Below are 17898 nucleotides of genomic sequence, written 5' to 3'. Positions count from 1 at the left end.
TTATTTAAGAACATTCTTCCAAAATTCCAATATTTTATTGCAATTTCACCAGATAAGATAAAAGAATATTCACTTTGATTGCCAGCTCCTCAGCCTCATCAATACCTTCCCAACATGTCACTGAATATTGAGAAGATATGTGTGAAGTTCATATTGAGGGTTGATGCCACTAATGTAAATTTCCTGCATGGATACTCAAAAGAATTTTTTGATGCTGAATAGCGACTGCCAAATGTTATTGCTTAATTATTTCTACTGCGTCACAGACTCATTTTGGCTTTGAAATAGGTTTACCATAATTTCTTTCAAAATCTTATAAAACTTTGAAGTTATGCCATTATGTTCTGTGAATATTTTTTTCCAAAAATTGATAGATGTCTATTTGCAAATTCCATCTCTTTTTTTTTCTTTTGTCATATTGGATTGACATAGCATCAAAGAAACCATGAGAATTGCTGTTCCAATTGTTATTCCACGTTTTCTAGATATGTGCATATAAAAAAACACCTTTTTCACCCTTATGCGTGGTGCATGTTTTCCTCAATCTTGGGTCCTTTAGCAGAGGCCTGGGAATCTGAGGTTCTGCTCAGGAATTTAGCTGCTCCTAGCACTGCACTCTTGGACAAAGAGCTCTGATGTTGTTTCTGGGATCTCTTGGAACCATTCACTAGTTTGAATTGTACCACTAAGTGTTCCTACCACCGCTGGTACCACTTTGGCCTTTACTTTCCAGATCCTGTACAGAATAACAGAGTTGAAATGTTCCTTGGAGGTTTTCTAGTCAAATCTCTGTTCAAGCAGCAACAAATGGTTGTCTAAACTCCTCTTCAAAATCTCCAGTGTTGGAGCACCCACAACTTCTGGGAGCAAGTACTTCCATTGAGTAATTGTTGTCAGGAAATTTCTCCTATGTTCTAGGTTGGTTCTCTCCTTGATTACTTTCCATCCATTGCTTCTTGTTCTGCCCTCAGGTGCTTTGGAGAATAGGTTGACCATTGTTATTCTGTCATCCCTAGTCCTTCTTTTCATCAAACTAGACATACCCAATTCCTGCAACCATTCTTCATATATTGTAGCCGTCAGTCCCCTAATCATCTTTGTTGCTCTTCTCTGCACTTTTTCTAGAATCTCAACATCTTTTTTATATCATGGTGACCAAAACTGGATACAATATTCCTTCCCCCCCCCCTATTTTTTTACATGTCAATACTTTCTATTAGTTTATAATATAAAATACAAAAGCAAATAATAGGAAAAATAGGGGAGGGAAAGGGAAAAGTGTAGAGAAGAAGAGAAAAAGAAAGAAAAGGCAGTGACTTCTGACTCCCTTTGGTGCAATAGAGTAAGAACTAACATTGAACCTCAACTTTTTACTTTTACATAATAGTATAAACTAGCCTTTACTATAACAACAGATCTATCTAATCAATAAGGCACAAAATTAAAGTTTCATCCCCCCCCCATCTCAAGCACCAAGTCCAGAAGTGGTTTCCAAGTAGAAACAAAAGTACTTGTGTTTTTTTCTTTTATCAAAGCAGTCAATTTAGCCATCTCTGCTAACTCCATTAGCTCATCCATTGTGGGGATTGAAGCATCCTTCCAGTTTTGTGCATAAAGTAAATTTGCTGCCATCAACATGTATAACATCAAAGTTCCAAATTCTTTTCCAAGTCTTTTTCCATTAAACCCGAAAGAAAAAGTCCTTTCTTTACATTTGCATTTCCAGCATTCCTTTGAAATACCTTTATACATTCTTGATAATTTATCTGGTGTTAAATACTAAGGATACATCATCTTATAAAAATGTTCTTTTAAATTGTAATTTAATGTAAACTGGATGCAGTGTTCCAAGCGTGGTCTTGCCAAGGCATTATAAAGTGGTACTAACACTTCATGTGATCTTGATTCTATCTCTCTTTAATGCAGCCTAGGACTCTGTTGGCTTTTTTGACAGCTGCAGCACACTGCTGGCTCATATATAGATCCAAGATCCTTTCACAGTTACTACTATTGAGCCAGGAATACTTATTCTATACCTGTGCATTTGGGGTTTTTTTCCCCTTAAGTGTAAAGCTTACTTTTATCACCACCAAATTCCTTTGTGTTAGATAGGGCCCAGTATTTAAGTTTGTCGAGAGCTTTTTGTATCTTAATCCTATTTTCTTGAGTGTTGGCTATACCAATCATCTTGGCGTTATCTGCAAATCTGGTGAGTTCACCTTCTATTTTTTCATCTAAATCATTTATGAAGATATTGAAGAGTATTGAGCCAAAGACAGAATTGTCCTAAGACAGAAGGCAGTACCCCATTGCATGCTTCTCTCCATATAGGTGCATTTCCATTAAGGACGACACATTGAATGTGGTTGCTCAGCCAATTACAAATCCATCTGCTCCCTACCCCACATTTTTCTATCTTATCAAATACCCTGTTTCCCTGAAAATAAAGACAGCCCCTGATAATAAGCCCAATCAGGCTTTTGAGCACATGCGCTAAAATAAGCCCTCCCTGAAAATAAACCCTCCCCAAAAAATATTTAAACGCATGTGCAGCTGGTCCCCGTCTGGTTAGGGTTAGGGAGACAGAGCTGGAAATCAGGTAAGACAGCAAGAGGAGCCCCGTCTTGTTCAATGTGCCCCATAATAATAAGACCTCCCCGAAAATAAGGCCAAGTGCTTATTTCGGGGTTCAAAAAACTATAGGAGTCTTATTTTTGGGGAAATACAGTAGGAGATTGTGTCTAGTTTATCAAATGCCTTACTGAAGTCAAAGTAAATTATATCTACAACATTTAGCTGGTCCACTAATTGTGTGATATAAAAAGGCAATAAGATTTGTCTGGCATGATCTGTTTTGATAAATCCTTATTGGCTTCTAGGTGCTTGCAGATTTGTACTTGCTTATCTTTTCCAGAATTTTCCCAGGTAATGATGTCAGGCTGATAGGTTTGTAGTTTCCTGGATCCCCCCCCCCTTTTTTTTTTTGGAACATGTCATCTGGTTCCTCAGTGCTCCAGGATCTTCGAAATATATGGTTTAGCAATTCTGACATTATGTCTGCAAATTCCTTCTGAACCTTGGGGTATAATCCAGTTCCTCCTTCAGGCCCTGATACTTTTCCAGCTTCTCATGCTCTTCTTCCTGATGTTGCTATCACTTGACATTGCTACATCTATTACCACCACTGTCTTTGGTTGTTGTCCGGTAATACAGTGTCTAGTTGATTGGCTAGTACCTATCTGTCTGTCTGGATCTAGAGTCATGGTGGTGCAGTGGTTAGAATGCAGTATTGCAGGTTACTGCTGACTGCCAGCTTCCAGCAGTTAAATTCTCACTGGCTCAAGATCTACTCAGCCTTCCATTCTTCCAAGGTTGGTAAAATGAGGACCAAGATTGTTGGGGGCAATATGCTGACTCTGTAAAATGCTTAAAGTGGGCTGTAAAGCACTGTGAAGCGGTATGTAAGTCTAAGTGCTGTTGCTATGTAGAAGCCCCATAGGATCTTAGTTTTCTTATTCTCCACAACCTTCTCTGGTGTCCCATGTTTTGTGCAGATTCTCTTAGCTTCTGCTAGCTACTTGATTGTGCTGTTCAGTGTATGCCAGGTACTTGGTTGTACCACTTTATGGTATACACACACACACACACACACACACACACAGAGCCATCTTTACTATTGTTACTGCATGCATAAAACTCTTAGATAAATCTTTTCATATTCCCATATACAATCTAATCTGAAATAAGATTTATGTCTGTTAGAATAGAACAAATTTGATTGGAAGTTTGTCCCTTGTGTTAGCGTGTCTATCATTGAATCTGCAATAATATAAATATATATTGCAGATATCTTTAATATTTTCCTAAGAAACTATATTTGACTGATTTAGGGATCAGTCAATTTAAACTTAAATTTAAACAATAATAACTTGAAATGTGTCTCATTCTTCTTTGGTAAATATAAATTTCCACTGTATCCTTCAATAATCTTTATACTTTAAAGTTTAAGCATCTTTAAATAAAAGTGTGAACCATTTTGACTTGCTAGTACCTAGAGAAAAATACTATATTAAAATATTTGCCTTTATTTAGATACTGTCTATCCACGAAGTTTCTTGTAACATAAAAATTGAAGGAGAATAGATCTTACATGTCTAAATAGTTTATAACTTTTAAAGTGGATCTTTCAATTCTCCAAAAACCAATTAGATAAATGTACTACTATCACACATGAAATATTATTGATGCTGTGGATACCTGGCATGCCTTAAAATTATTTGAATTTATTCTGGGCTTTTAAGAATAAACTTTTTGTTGATTATATCTTGTTCCTTGTTTCTTTTCCCTTCTGAAACTTGTAAACGCTATCAATGCCGACAAATCTCTCCTCTATAATTATCCCCAAATTCTTAATATTCTTGTTCACTTCCTAACCAATTCCCAGCCTTGTTCAGTTTTTGTATAGGCATAAGCATCACTCTAAGCTCCTTTGCGCTCTAAATGAGGAAGGGTTTTGCTGGCCAATAAAAATATATCCTTATTTTAATAAATTAACCTATAATTTAACTATATTTCCTTAAATCCTAATGCAAATTAAAGTTTTATATATTATACTACATCATAACTGGTCAATATGGTTTCCTTTATTATTTTTTTCTTTTGATCATCCCTTTGGAACTGTGTCTATTTTGATGTTTAAATTGTTCATTTTGCCAACATCAATGGAAATCTTCAAGTCTGCCAAAAAATGGTTCAAGTCCTGAATAATAGAAATTATCTCTGTTCCTTGTAGTTTTAAAGTTTCAATGGATATCTCCATTCATAGCAATTTTCCATTTTTATCAACAATTCTATTATAGGCTTGAATGCAATTACATTTTGTAGAAGTTTGATGAATTTCTTTGTCTCCTCCCCAGTTCATTTTCTTCAGCCTGTCAGCTTCCTCAGAATTTTATCTCTGGTACATTAATTTAGAAACTTAATTACAATAACCCTTGATTTTATTTAACTTTGCAAGACTGGAATTATGAATTCTTTGGGCATGTACTGTATTATAGTATGCCCTTTTCAGCCAAATGTAAATCAAGGAAGAGATTGTTACAATTTGTTTCTATATAATTTATCATAGTATTGTTCTGTTTTTTCATTGATGCCTTTAATATAGAGGTTCATTTGCTGTGATATTCAGAATCTGCCAGAGGCATTTTAAGATCCATAATGTCTTTCTCAATTATTTTTTATGCTAGAGGCTGTTTTAGTACTTAAAACTTTGGCCTGACTACAGGTAGTTCTCTATTTACAACCACAATTGAGCCAAAATTTCGGTTGCTAAGTGAGACAGTTGTTAAATGCTCCATTTTATGACCTTATTTGTCACAGTTGTTAAGTGAATAACTGTAGTGGTTAAGTTAGTAACATAGTTGTTAAATGAATCTGGCTTCCTCATTGATTTTGTTTATCAGAAGGTCACAAAAGGTGATTTACATGACCCCAGGACACTCCAGCCATCATAAATATGTGTCAGGTGCCAAACATCTGAATTTTGATCACCTGACCATGGGAAAGTTGTAATGGTCGTAAATGTGAAAACTGGTCATAAGTCGCTTTTTTAGTGCTGTTGTAACTTCAAATGGTCACTAAATGAACTCAATGAAATGTTGTAAGTCAAGGACTACCTGTACTTGTCTCGGCTATGTCTTATATCTTCTTTGGTAAAACTTTGTTTATTAATTGTTTATTAATTTTCTTCAGACATTACATATCTGCTAAATCGTCTTTTACTGAAATAAAGGATTTCTCCCACTCCAGCTTAAGATCCTAAATAAATTAATATAGTGAATGCTTGATATTGTTAAAGAACTCTTTGGGGTGATAGGATATCTCGATGGCTATAGGAAGCAGTTTGTCCTCATCTTCCTCTTTTCAGCTGGAAGACTGCTGGTTATTTTTTTTTCTTTTTCATGCTAGTTCTGACTCTTTTTGCTTCTTGAGTTTGCATTTCTCAGTTGCTTTAGAAGAGAATTCAGTGCAGATAAGCAGTTGATAATAGCTAAAAAGAGCAAGTTAAGGTACCAGCAGGGCATTCAGCACCAGTATCTTCCATAGAAGCTCAGCCACACATCCGACTTTAGCTTTATTTATTTATTTTATTTAGGAAATTTATTTGCCGCCCATCTCTTATTTAGCAATTTTTTTTAAACTCTTTATCTACATGAGAGTGTAGGAGAATTTTAGCAAAATTGAAGTACATTAATTCATTACAAATTGTCATGTTTTTCTATCTGTATTCCTGTAAAATAGATATTATGTGTGTATTTTATGTAAAGGAAATAAAGTAGGGTCTGCTTTTGGAATTTTATCCTGAAATTATCTTTTGTTGCCAAGCAGCAGAAAGAAACATAAAAGGGAAGGTATCAAGAGAAATGCAAAGTAATAATAGAAAAGAAACAGAGAAATCTTTTTATTCCTATTTTGTCCCTGTTTTAATGCAAAGCGGATGTATGAATAATGTGTGGAATCTTCGATGCAGAAATTGTATCTTTTTCAAAGCTAAAGCTCCACACCAATACTATCCAACAATATCAAACTACATTAAAATAAAATTTAAAAATCAGAGGCTATAAGGGAACTTGGCTCCTGCATCTGTTTCTTACAACTGGGCAGTTTGAAGCAAATCAGAAAATTTCTGATTCAGTCCAGGTCAAAGAGAAAGATGTTTGGAAGCACAGTGTGGGCCTCCAATCAATTCTTTTATGTCAAATTGGCAACAGCATTTCTTTTTAAGGAGTACAGCTAAGTAATGTATTTATGTATGCATGCATTTATTTATTAAATTTGTATGCCGACAATCTCGCTTCCAAGTGACTCTGTGTGGCTTCCAACTAGAAAGCGGAAAACTCTGAATTCTAGTCTTGTAGTAGCCATGAAAGCCAGCTGGATGATTTTGGGCCAGTCGTGTGCTCTCAGCCCAATCCACCTCACAGGCTGGTTGTTGTGGGGAAATATAGGAGGAGGAAAGTATGTCTGCCACCTTGAATTATTTGTAAAAATAATAAAGTTGGGATATGAATGAATCAATGAATAGCATATATGCAGTTGCTTGGTAGGATAGAGTAATGGTGAAAATCAAGGAATCATTTCACCCTGATGAGATTTGTCTATCCATCGATGCTGTCAGAAGAATAATACTATGGACCCTGCATTTAAGGAATTCTGGTTGGCAAGGTCCCAGAGAAGGTCCATTTCTCTGGAATGCTGTTTCCCCCAGGTGAGATCAGTACTCACCCTTTTAGCCTTCTAAAAGGACCTGAAGACTGCCAGTGCCAACTCGCCTGGCACTCCAATAAGTCTATGTTGCTCCCTTCCTTTTCATCTTGGTCAATTTAATTTTAACTGTATTTTAAATGTATGGTCTCTATTTATTTTTTAATATTTTATATGGTATTTTTAATTGAATGTTTGTATAATGCTTAGAGTTGGCTTTGATGAGCTAGTGGCATATAAATTTGACATTTAAAAAAAAAAAAATCAAAATCTGCAGGATGGCAAGTATGGCATCCTGACTAAAATCTCTTCCTTTTGTATCGGCTGTGATGTCAAACACTCAGATAAAAGAGATAGAGCATTGTTTATGATGCTGCCATTTTGTAGATTTTGACACTCTAGTCTTTTAGTAGATACCCATGTATGTGAAGTTCTCTTTCTTATAAACTTCAGTTTTACAGGAAGATTGCATAAAATTAATCGAATGCATTTATTCACCAGAATAAATATGCAATATATTTTAGAATTAAAAATAATTGTAAAATATATTGCATATTTATTCTGGTGAATATCCTTCATATGAGGAAAATTTTCAACAGAATTGTATATTTTAAGGGCCTCTGAACTATGGCAAAGCTTTTCTCTCACAGGGAAGTGTAAACTCTTCTGTAATTTATAGGCTGTTGTATCTCTTCTATTCTCCACAGTTGGAGGTACGGTGCTGTCCATCCTAGATGAGATGGAGAATATCTTTGTTTGGCAACATCTACAAGTTTATGAAAGCCAAGCCAAAGGAGTATGGCTGGGGATGTCTTTTAATCCCAAAGGTAAATCAAGCAGAATTGAGAGACTGCATTACTGTTTAGCATTTAGACAACTTTGGTAACTTTGAAATTGATTTGCAGCAATGTGCTATGATAAAGTGTCATTCTCTGAAAGTATACTTTGACAATGTACTTATTAACTTTGTATCCTATTGTTTCTCCAAAGGTGGTTTACATGAGATCTCTCTTCACCTTTTCTCCTACAAAAATAAACCTGTGAACTTGGCTGGGCTGACAAAGAGAGACTGGGTGTGGCTGGTGGACTCAAACCTGTATCCCCCCCAGTCCTAGTCAAACACTTTAATGACTATGTTACTGCTTTTTGCTGCTTTCCAACATTTGGTGGTCTGAGGAGATTCTCATGTAGTACTCTAGAATGGCTGTTTCACTAATCACACAAAGCATGTTTTTCCCTTCTGCACAGGGGGTACCCTTGTTTGGCATGACAGCACGGCTGTAAACTATTCTAACTGGGGACAACATGATACAGGACCAAGCATGATCAGCCCAAATAGCTGCTATTGGATCCAGAGCAGCAATGGCGTCTGGCGTCTGGGCTCTTGTTCAAATATAACCATGGGAGTCATCTGTAAGACATCTCGAGGTAAGGAAATTAATTAAGTTTGTACAGATAAAATCAGGGTAGGCTTTTAATGGCCCTAAATTGAACTACAGCACTGGAAAATGCAAACAGGAGCTGGAAGTTCTTACCCATCCATTTTAAGGCAAGGACAAATTATAACAGAAAGCATTTTATGGTTAGAACAACTGTTTTTATGATGAAAAAGCAAATATTTTCATGAAGACCTGCAGATGAGGAGTCAGGGAGAATTTCGACCAGTCGGCTGATGGGTTTAGGCAGAAATTATTTGGATTGCATTGTTCTTTATTTTCCTGTAAACTGTGGTTGGTTTGTGGTAGCCCTGAGTTAGAATTGGGTCTTTGATTGGGCCACCTGAAATTGAAAGAATCTGCAATATTCTGCAGGTTTATGGAATTCTTTAAGAGGCAAAATGACAGTTAAAAGAGAAACCCTTATTAGATAAAGGGAAGACAGTGAGTGGATTGCACATAATCTTTTCTATTCTGCCTGACTAAGCATTTTAGGAATCCAGAAAGGTTTACATATGTTCACATTTTTCTAAATTGGATTAATTAAAGCATTACTCTAGTTTGTTTAATATTATGATGGAGGACAAAAATTAAGGGCTCCACTAGATATAAAACTAATCTACCTCCTTGTTGAGTATGTGGCTAAATTGGAGATATATTGTTTGAAATCAAGGCATATTTGATCACAACTCAGGTGATGCTGTAGTAGAATATGAGTCATTATGGAATAGCTTGAACAGCATTGAAGAGGTAGGTCAAATGATATTGGGACAGGAAGCTGACATTCTTTATTTCTTTGTATTTTCCATGGCAGTGAAAGGAAGCTCCATCTCCAGATCAGGTATGCTTTATAACTCAGTTCAGTTGCCTAACCCAACACAGCTTTTAACACCACTGTTGAAACTAATAGGGTGAGAATTGATCTAATTATGCTGTAAATACAAGGCCTTGCATATGAGTCTCCAAATTGAATAAAAACAGAAGGTAAATCAAACTAATAAAAAATAAATACATTCTGTATGGCAGGTATTTGAAGCAGGTTGTTCAACTTAATGATTTCCCCTACTTGAATTATATTAGGTAAGCGTAACAAAGGCAAACAGCATATCAGAAATAGACCTTTTTTAATCCTTCATCCTGCCTCCTATCTTTTCTTTTACCCACTCTACTTCAGATGTGAAAGCAGCATTGACTTGAGAAGTATAATCAGGATTAGGTAATTTTGAATAGGACTGGAGAGTCCATTGACTTTACCAAAGAGGATGTTTTGGTATCTCTCCAGATTTTTTGGGGGGGGGGGAGGGGGGAGCAGGCGGTGAGACACATGTGGTTTGTAATTTTGTATGGATACTGCCATGGGATTTGTAGTCCCACCGGGCTGCCTTGTATGTAAAAATTTGTAGAGCCATTTACTACTGAAGAGAAAGTCCCTTAAATTTTATCTATTATTCTTTGAAAGAAAGTAGTAGAAATAATTGAACAAATTGAATTTAACACATCTATATAAAATTGCAGATTATGGCTATTTTGAGTAGTTTGATAAAGTCTATGAATACACAAAGTAATTAGATGAAATATCCACAATTTCTGGATGGGTTGGAATGTCCCAATTTCAATTATTCATCTCTTAGTGTTCATCAAGTTGTTGTTATTGGTCACTTTTACACACAAAGTTATTTTGCTCACTCTTTTTGAATACTGTTTAGCTACAAAAATGGATCTTTCCTCCTAACTTTTCTCCTTTTACTGCAGCTTTCCTGGAAAACACAAAAACCATTGTTGTAGTCATCCTCTCCTCTTTAGCACTCTGTGCACTGGTAGCTGTGGCCTTCTATCTGTATAAGCGCCGGTGGATTTCAGAACAAGGGACATTTGAGAGTGCTCGCTATAGCCGCACCAACGCTACTCCTAGTGAATCTGCTGAGAAGAACATCTTGGTATCTGATATGGAGATGAATGAACAACAAGAGTAATGGTGAATCTGTCAAGTGTGGGAGTGGGGTAGGGATGGGGGTGGTGGGAGAAAAGGGATGGGAGGGTCACAAGCACCTGTCATGAACAGTCTCAAAACCAAGTCTCTCAGGAGAGGAGAAGAGAACTGCTGAGTCAACAGCAGAAGGGTTGGAAGGCAGGGCAGCGACCCACTAAAGAGATGTGGAGAAATACTAAAAGGGGCTTTGTAAGAAATCCCAGTTTACCTTTGTCCTACTCAGAGAAGAGAAAAATGATGATTCATCTCTTGGAAGGAAAATCTCATTTTGGAACCTATAATCTCTAAGTAGTTGTACAACTTCTTCACATCTCTTTAGAGACTTAGTATATAAGCATTTTTTTCTCTCCGATAATAATAGCAAAACAAGTATTTTGTTGTATCTTTTCATCTTGCTCTTCCTACCCTGTCTGTTTCTTTCTCTAATATGTCCTTCCATTACTTCTCAGAGCCATGTGAAAGGCCCTTGAATTCTTTTAGTTGAGACCAGATCTTCTATTCCACTGCTGCCCAGGGACTTTTTCTTTTGTAAGCCATGATGCTATCATGAAACCCATTGCCGTAGAAAGCCTTTCCCCAAAACCATTGAAAGCAGCATCACTGAACTTTCATATTTACGAATGCCAGCTTCATGACAGAAATATTTACAGCAGTGCTTAAAAGCTGGTGAATCCCTTTGAAGGTTCAATATTTCTGCATAATGTTTTGACTCATCTGTTTAATTGGTTTCTCTTTATCTAATTTTAGGACATGTGGAAAAAAGATCATGGTTTAGGTCATATTTACGTATAAATATTGAAAGGATTCACAAACTTTAAAGCACCAGTGTAGATATATTTATTTTATTGAATTTATGGGTGGCAAATAAATTTAATAAATAAAATAATAAATGAATGCTTTGGGGTGGCAAACAATATAAGGATGTTGAAATGTTTTGGCAGTTAGAATATTTTATACAATACTGCATAAAAATGGCCAGAGTATTGTGTAATTACTATTCACTGATTAAAAAAACCCTTATAATTAAGAATATGTAGAAGGTGTGGTGTTCAGATCTTTATATCTCTGAGAAAAGAATAATCAGAATGAGACAGTTGTACTGCAGGATTACATTTCCCCAGATGAAATAATGTTTGAGCACTTAAATGTGGGCAGCCAAAGGAGTAATTGCCCTATGTAAAATAACACAAATGGGAAACAATAATGCACATTGTATAAAACCTGATACAGCAGAAAAATATCATCCAGATTTTGGAACCCAGATATGCTCAGAATCTGAGTTTCATCACAATCACAAAATTACCAGCACAACACAAACTTTTGTGTGCAAGGAAGATATACTGTATGCTTGCAGGAGCATAGTTTGTATTAAGACATTTGGATTCCCTTCTCAATATTTTATTTATCCCCCTACTTTGGGTAGCCATGTTTCAGGAACAGAAAGCTGGTCTGTGAATTGACGTTCCATTCCACATGGGTTTAAAATCATTTGAAAAAAGTAAATCCTTTATTTTTATTTAAGAATAGCATATAGGCTGCTGGGCAACTTAAGGTTTGGATACCAGATGCTAAGAACCAATGAAAAAATACTGTACCTGCTTAGAAGAGTGGCTTTTTATTATAATAATTATTTACAGAAATAAAGAATAAAAGGAGCCTCATTTAAAACAGGGACCCTGTGAGAGCCATTTTATTTTACGCTTTCATTTTTAATTAAATATTTCTGAGTGGTAACTGTGACAATGAAGTGGGGATAAATATTTTTACAACTTAGCTACTTAAGGAATTTATTGTATATGAAAACAGATTTTTCACTTAAGCTGGATATTAAGTGTTTGTAAAAAAGCTATACCTATGACATTTAGACAGCCAAACACATTCCACACCAACAAATAGTAAGGGAAGTTTCAAAAGCAAATCTAACTTTCCTGTTTTCCTTTCTTTTCCCTTCATAACTGCCTGTTTCATGGGCAGTGTTTTGATTTGTGTCTATATATGTTTATATGGCTCTCTTGCTCAATATTTTTCTCCTCAGGGGATAATTTAAATCAAGATAGAGCATTTAGATTTTTCAGAGTCTGTCATAGGATGAGCAAGTTGCCTTTGAGCATGTGCAATTTTTTTCATCTCACTGATGAGACACACTGATGAGACATACAAGCAGTCCTCCTGCATCTTAATAATGCTAGAGCAGAGGTCAAGATTTATAGCATTGGGCACAAAAGATTTGCCATTTTACTGATGAAGTAGAATCACTTTGCAGTAATATTTAGGACAGGATTTCTGTGCAAATATCTTGTGGAAATTGACCATGTGTGTTCACTGAAATGGGTATTTTTTATAAGAAGCACAGTTCCTTCCCGAGGAACCACTGGCATGCTCGTTCAATTTTGTTTAACAGGGGAATTGTCTTGAAAGCATCTCTTGTGCCAGGCAGGCCAGCTAACATGTGTTCAAGGAGTAAGTGCAATAGCAGAGCTGAAAGGATGGGAAGCTTTTCAAGATCAGCCTCTTCATTCTCCCAGCTATTCAAGCTGCTGCTATTCCCTCAGTTTCTCTCTCCATAATGACTATACTGTAGCCATTATGTTTCTTATATTCTTGCTTATTATTTGCTTTCAGAGTAAATCAAATGTAACTAGAAATGATTAATTCCATAAAGGAGGGGAGAAGTATCCTGCCATTGAATATACTGGAAAAATGTTTCAGATTAAATATTTCCTATTTGTTTTTAATAATGTGAAAAGGTGCTAAAAAAAGAAACTGGCATATTTTAAAATAGATTGCTATAGCTTTTTTTTTTTTAAAAAAATAAGTATTTTGAATAAAGCTTACTTTCCCATTATTTTCAGCAAAATGTTTTTTTTCCCCATGTTTTCAACAGTTACAAAGAATCGAAACAATTCTTACCCTTTGTGTCTCAAGGAGTATTACAGGGCTGATCTTTGCTGTGATTAATATTGGGAAGATTGTATTTTATATGACCTAAATAAACATTGTTAATTTTTTCTCTGCAATGGAACTCAAGTTAGAACTCAAAATCATGAGATAGATAGTCCTTTGTGTTATGTAATGTATGAAGCAGAAGAACTTTTAAAAATCAGTACTATTTAATTCTAGCCTTAGCCAAATTTTACAATTTATCCAAGTTTAATTGCAAATATCTATAATATTATGCAACATTGCTCCTTTTGAATTATACAGGTAGCTAATTAAGACAAAATATAGTATATAGAGAATTGAGATAAAGGGAAATTTACTAGAAATAGAGAACTAAAAATAGTTTCTAAAATTGATTCACAAACTACTCATGTGATCTCCCTTTAGGAGAATAGTTAACACTAGAGCATCAACCTAAAGCAAGATGAAAATCAGAATGCTAGTGAAGCTTTAGATTGTATCGATGAAATATGCTTACTTAATCTTAGATATGTTTATTTAAATCATTCCTTTTCAGGGATGCAGTTGCAAAGGTTTTGATAGTTACTATCATATATAAACAAAGATGAATTAAAAAAGAATTTAAGAAATTGCTATTCAACACAGCTTTAAAAGGTTGCATCTTGGATTGATCACTGAAAGCATTCACTGTTTATGCAGTGTAACAAAGAAATGAAGTTTCTCTGACAAGGATTCATGCATCTGGTATGTTTGAACTACAAAAGTACTTTAAGAGCTATCGGTATTCTTGGATTCCCTCCTGTGGGCATAGGGACTCTTCAAAAGTACTTCCTGTATTTATAAATTATGTTCCTCGATTTGTAATTTATGGCAATGTAACTTTTCAAAAGCTGTCTCTAGGTTTAGAAGCATAATAAGTTCTTCAAATATAGCTTATTGTAGCAACATGAAAATTAGTGACAGTGTTCTAAGGGCTCCAACTGAAGCAAATTATCTGGGCTACAGTTGTTGGTATTGTTATAACATTAAACCATCATGAATTTATGGCATGTGCTGTACTAAGCATAGAAATGAAACAATCCTCACCAAGGAAAAAAATACCAAAAGAGGTATAGCAAAATAAAATAGGTGAGGTTTAAAGAAAACTCTGTGTTTATCTCAAGAGAATTTACATCAAAAACTGTTAAATACTAAACTTAGACAGATAAAGGAAATATCTATTGGATTTTCATCCTAAAAGGGTGATAGTACAACAGTGGTATTATATATAATTAAGCAAACTACCTAATCTGCAAAAAGGGTAAGGTGGTGATTGGACAGAGAACAAAATATTGTGTATTTTATTAGGTTCTTATGCCATGCAATTCATAGGCAAGATGTTCATACAACAGTACATCAATTCATTTACATCTGTGTCTCACAGATTGTTTTATAAGATGGGGCACACAATTTTATTTTAATATACAGATGATTATGGATCTTCAAGAAGCCTCTGATCCATAGCAAAATTATGCAGAGTGGCTTCTAAAGAAAGGGTAGAAAAACAGGTACCTAGCATCCAGATTGTTAAAACTTCAGTTAAAAAGTACCCACAAACAAATCTGTAGCCATTGTTGATTGAGTACCAGTTGCTGGCTAGTCAATAGGAAATCGCTTTGCAAGTTGCTCTTAATAACCCATGGTATTGAAAAAAAGTTAGTAATACAATTTAAGACAAGAACCGAACCACACAAACAACCCTAGACCCTTAGAAGGCTTTAAATTTAAAAAGGTGACACTGAATATGAATGGTGCACATATTCATTTTGGCCTGGTGTTATCAACGGGTGAAAGTGGAAGGGTGTAGAGGAGAGTTCTGTCAGATTTCTAAAGGGAATTTACTTCTTCAGATCCTGCTTGACAGTTCTTAGCCAGTGTTGGCAGAATTGGTTGGATCTGCAGTAAATAAATAAATAAATACATTTTAGACTCTTTTGCCTCATAAAACAGCAAAAATGTTAAACTTACTGAATACTGCTGTTGAATGCAGTAAAGTGCATTTGAATTTATTTATAATTGAGGCAAAGGCCTCAATTAGCTAGAATTGCTTAATATAACTAGTGAAAATATGTAGCTTGTGATATTGACCATACAAAAAATAAGGAATAAAATGACAATTCAGAAAAATTTAGACTAACCATTAATTAAAAAATAATATGCATTAGTATTAACAAAATCTTCCTAAATTAGTGATAAAATTGCATTTATGCATTCAAAAACATTTATCACTTTATTATTAGTAGTTAAACTAAAATAACCTAGAATCCCAAAATAACAACTAGAATAATATACTATACTTGTGACATGGCATATACTATACATATATGAATGTCACACATTCAAATTAATTTGTCAAAGTCAAGAAAATATTCCAAGCATTCGATCTCAGAATATATTGGGTATTTTTCTGAAATGTCATATAATAAAGGATGCTTGTCTTGGCATATACATAGTACATTTCTCCAGATAACTGCCTGTTTATTTTATTTATTATCTTCAAGGAGATTATAAAGATAAGTTTATGTCAGATGTGACTATACAAAAACTAATGAACTACAGTGTTGCCTTGCTATAAAATAATATTGAAATTCTGCAAATAGCACAATGCATTTTAGTGATTTATGGATTTATATTTGAAAACTTTATTTTAAATATGTGCCCCCAACTTACTATAGGTAATAATCATTATAGATATTATAGAATCCAGTCTGTCTTATCACTGGAACCAGAGGTTAATCTTCCAAGCTTTTGAACTCTTGCTGGAGCCGATCCTCAGGGAATTTCTCTCTACCAGAATGTGTGCTTTGGACTTCTATGCATAGTATTTGCCTGGTTGTGTGTGGCTTTTTATTTGTTGATTGGAGTGTTGATGGCCAGCTATTAAGTCATTAGCTGTTTACTTGTGTTGCCAAGTCCTGGGCTCCTAAACACCTGATAAACTGGTGGTAAATCAGCACTCCTGTTGACTGAGAAGTGGCCCATTTCCCAGGCTTCAATCATTTCCCTGGCTACTTTTACCTGCTCAGCCAACAATTTTAATAGCTTTGAAATGGAATGTATATCCTTGTTCTTTGCAATGTGAGGCTACCAATGAGTTCCTCATCTCCTGCCTCGTCGTCTGCTGTTGTTTTCTTGCAGTCTGATGGTTTCTCCCCATCTGTCCTATTTTATCATAGGGGCAGTCCATGCAGGGATTCAGGTAGATTATATTTAGAAGTATCTCCCACCTCCAAGCAATCTTTGCAATGTATGATGCATTATAAAGATGCACTGCAAAGATCACTTGGAGGTGGGAGATTGTGGGAGAATAGCAGCTACTAAGATTGTTGGCCGAGTAGATACAAAGATAGCCAGGGAAATGATTGAAGTCCCATGGCAGTCAACAGGAAGGCTGATTTACCACCAGTTTATCAGGCAGTTAGGAGCCAAGGACTTGGCAGCACAAGGAAACAGTAGCCAATGACTTAATAGCTGGCCATCAACACTCCAATCAACAACTAAAAAAACCACACACAACCAGGCACCACATAAATACTACATGTAGAATAACCTAAAGCACACATTCTAATAGAGAGAAGTTCCCTGAAGTTCCCTCTTCCCTGAGTCTGAAAGCTCAGAAGACTAAACTTCTGGTTCCGGTGACCAATGCAGATTGGATCCTGCAACATTATTTTGGGATACCTATATTTGTCTTCATTCATGATATAGATATTGTCATTGAAGAGCAATGATTCTAAAAACTAGAAAAAACTGTAACATCTTGCATGAATTGAAACCTAGGGAATCGGATGTTATTTTCTTCCTAATACCTTTATAGTAAGATTTCCACCTTAACACAGTAGCATCCATATATACATAATCACTTAGGTAGAAATTAAGTATTTATCCACAGTAATGGAAAAACACAGGCAGGATGCAGATGAAAAATCATGTCATCTGGAATTCTAAAACAATTCTGTAAATAAGCAGGATAATTGCCTGACATAAGCCTTGTTTAGAAGTACTCTGTCATCAAAAGTAATGGGCACTAGTTGAAACTAGTGAATAAAAAACTCTGAACAACTAAGAATGTATTCTGGATAAATGTACATCGGTATTGCCAAATGAAAAGGTCTGAAAGAAGCAGCACTGCAACACCTTTATTAAGATGCAGCTAAGTAGCAAGCAAGGTTGAATATTACTCTGGTTTTTGTGGGCATGGGGGTGATGTTGGAGTGTGGGCAGAACTCCAGTTTTATATATCAGATAGGCTAGGACTGCATGGTTATC

General features: G+C 35.4%; 2 protein-coding genes across 5 annotated transcripts in view; one reads left to right on the top strand and one right to left on the bottom strand.

Moving 5' to 3' along the window:
• MRC2 (mannose receptor C-type 2) overlaps positions 1 to 13534 on the top strand; it is a 95142-nt gene extending 81608 nt beyond the window's left edge. For 2 of the 3 annotated variants that reach the window (XM_034416175.3, XM_034416174.3), the window contains exons 27-30: positions 7971 to 8090; positions 8512 to 8691; positions 9514 to 9540; positions 10452 to 13534. In XM_034416175.3, the coding sequence (XP_034272066.1) occupies positions 7971 to 8090; positions 8512 to 8691; positions 9514 to 9540; positions 10452 to 10672 (548 nt within the window). In that variant the 3' untranslated portion in view covers positions 10673 to 13534. Of the gene's footprint in view, positions 1 to 7970; positions 8091 to 8511; positions 8730 to 9513; positions 9541 to 10451 lie in introns of those variants that run through there. The other variant, XM_087892285.1, reaches the window with a different exon arrangement.
• Positions 13535 to 14902: 1368 nt separating this feature from the next.
• The window catches only part of MARCHF10 (membrane associated ring-CH-type finger 10), an 86368-nt gene continuing 83372 nt past the window's right edge, over positions 14903 to 17898 (bottom strand). For both annotated transcript variants that reach the window (XM_034416176.3, XM_060691739.2), the window contains one exon: positions 14903 to 15525. In XM_034416176.3, coding sequence (XP_034272067.1) covers positions 15497 to 15525 — 29 coding nt within the window. In that variant the 3' untranslated portion in view covers positions 14903 to 15496. The remainder of the gene's footprint in view (positions 15526 to 17898) is intronic.

The sequence above is a fragment of the Pantherophis guttatus genome, chromosome 4 (assembly GCF_059756535.1).
Source record: "Pantherophis guttatus breed Tessera chromosome 4, ASM5975653v1, whole genome shotgun sequence".
Classification (NCBI taxonomy): domain Eukaryota; kingdom Metazoa; phylum Chordata; class Lepidosauria; order Squamata; family Colubridae; genus Pantherophis; species Pantherophis guttatus.
The sequence above is the reverse complement of the archived record's forward strand: the minus strand, read 5'-3'. Positions and strand labels throughout refer to the sequence as shown.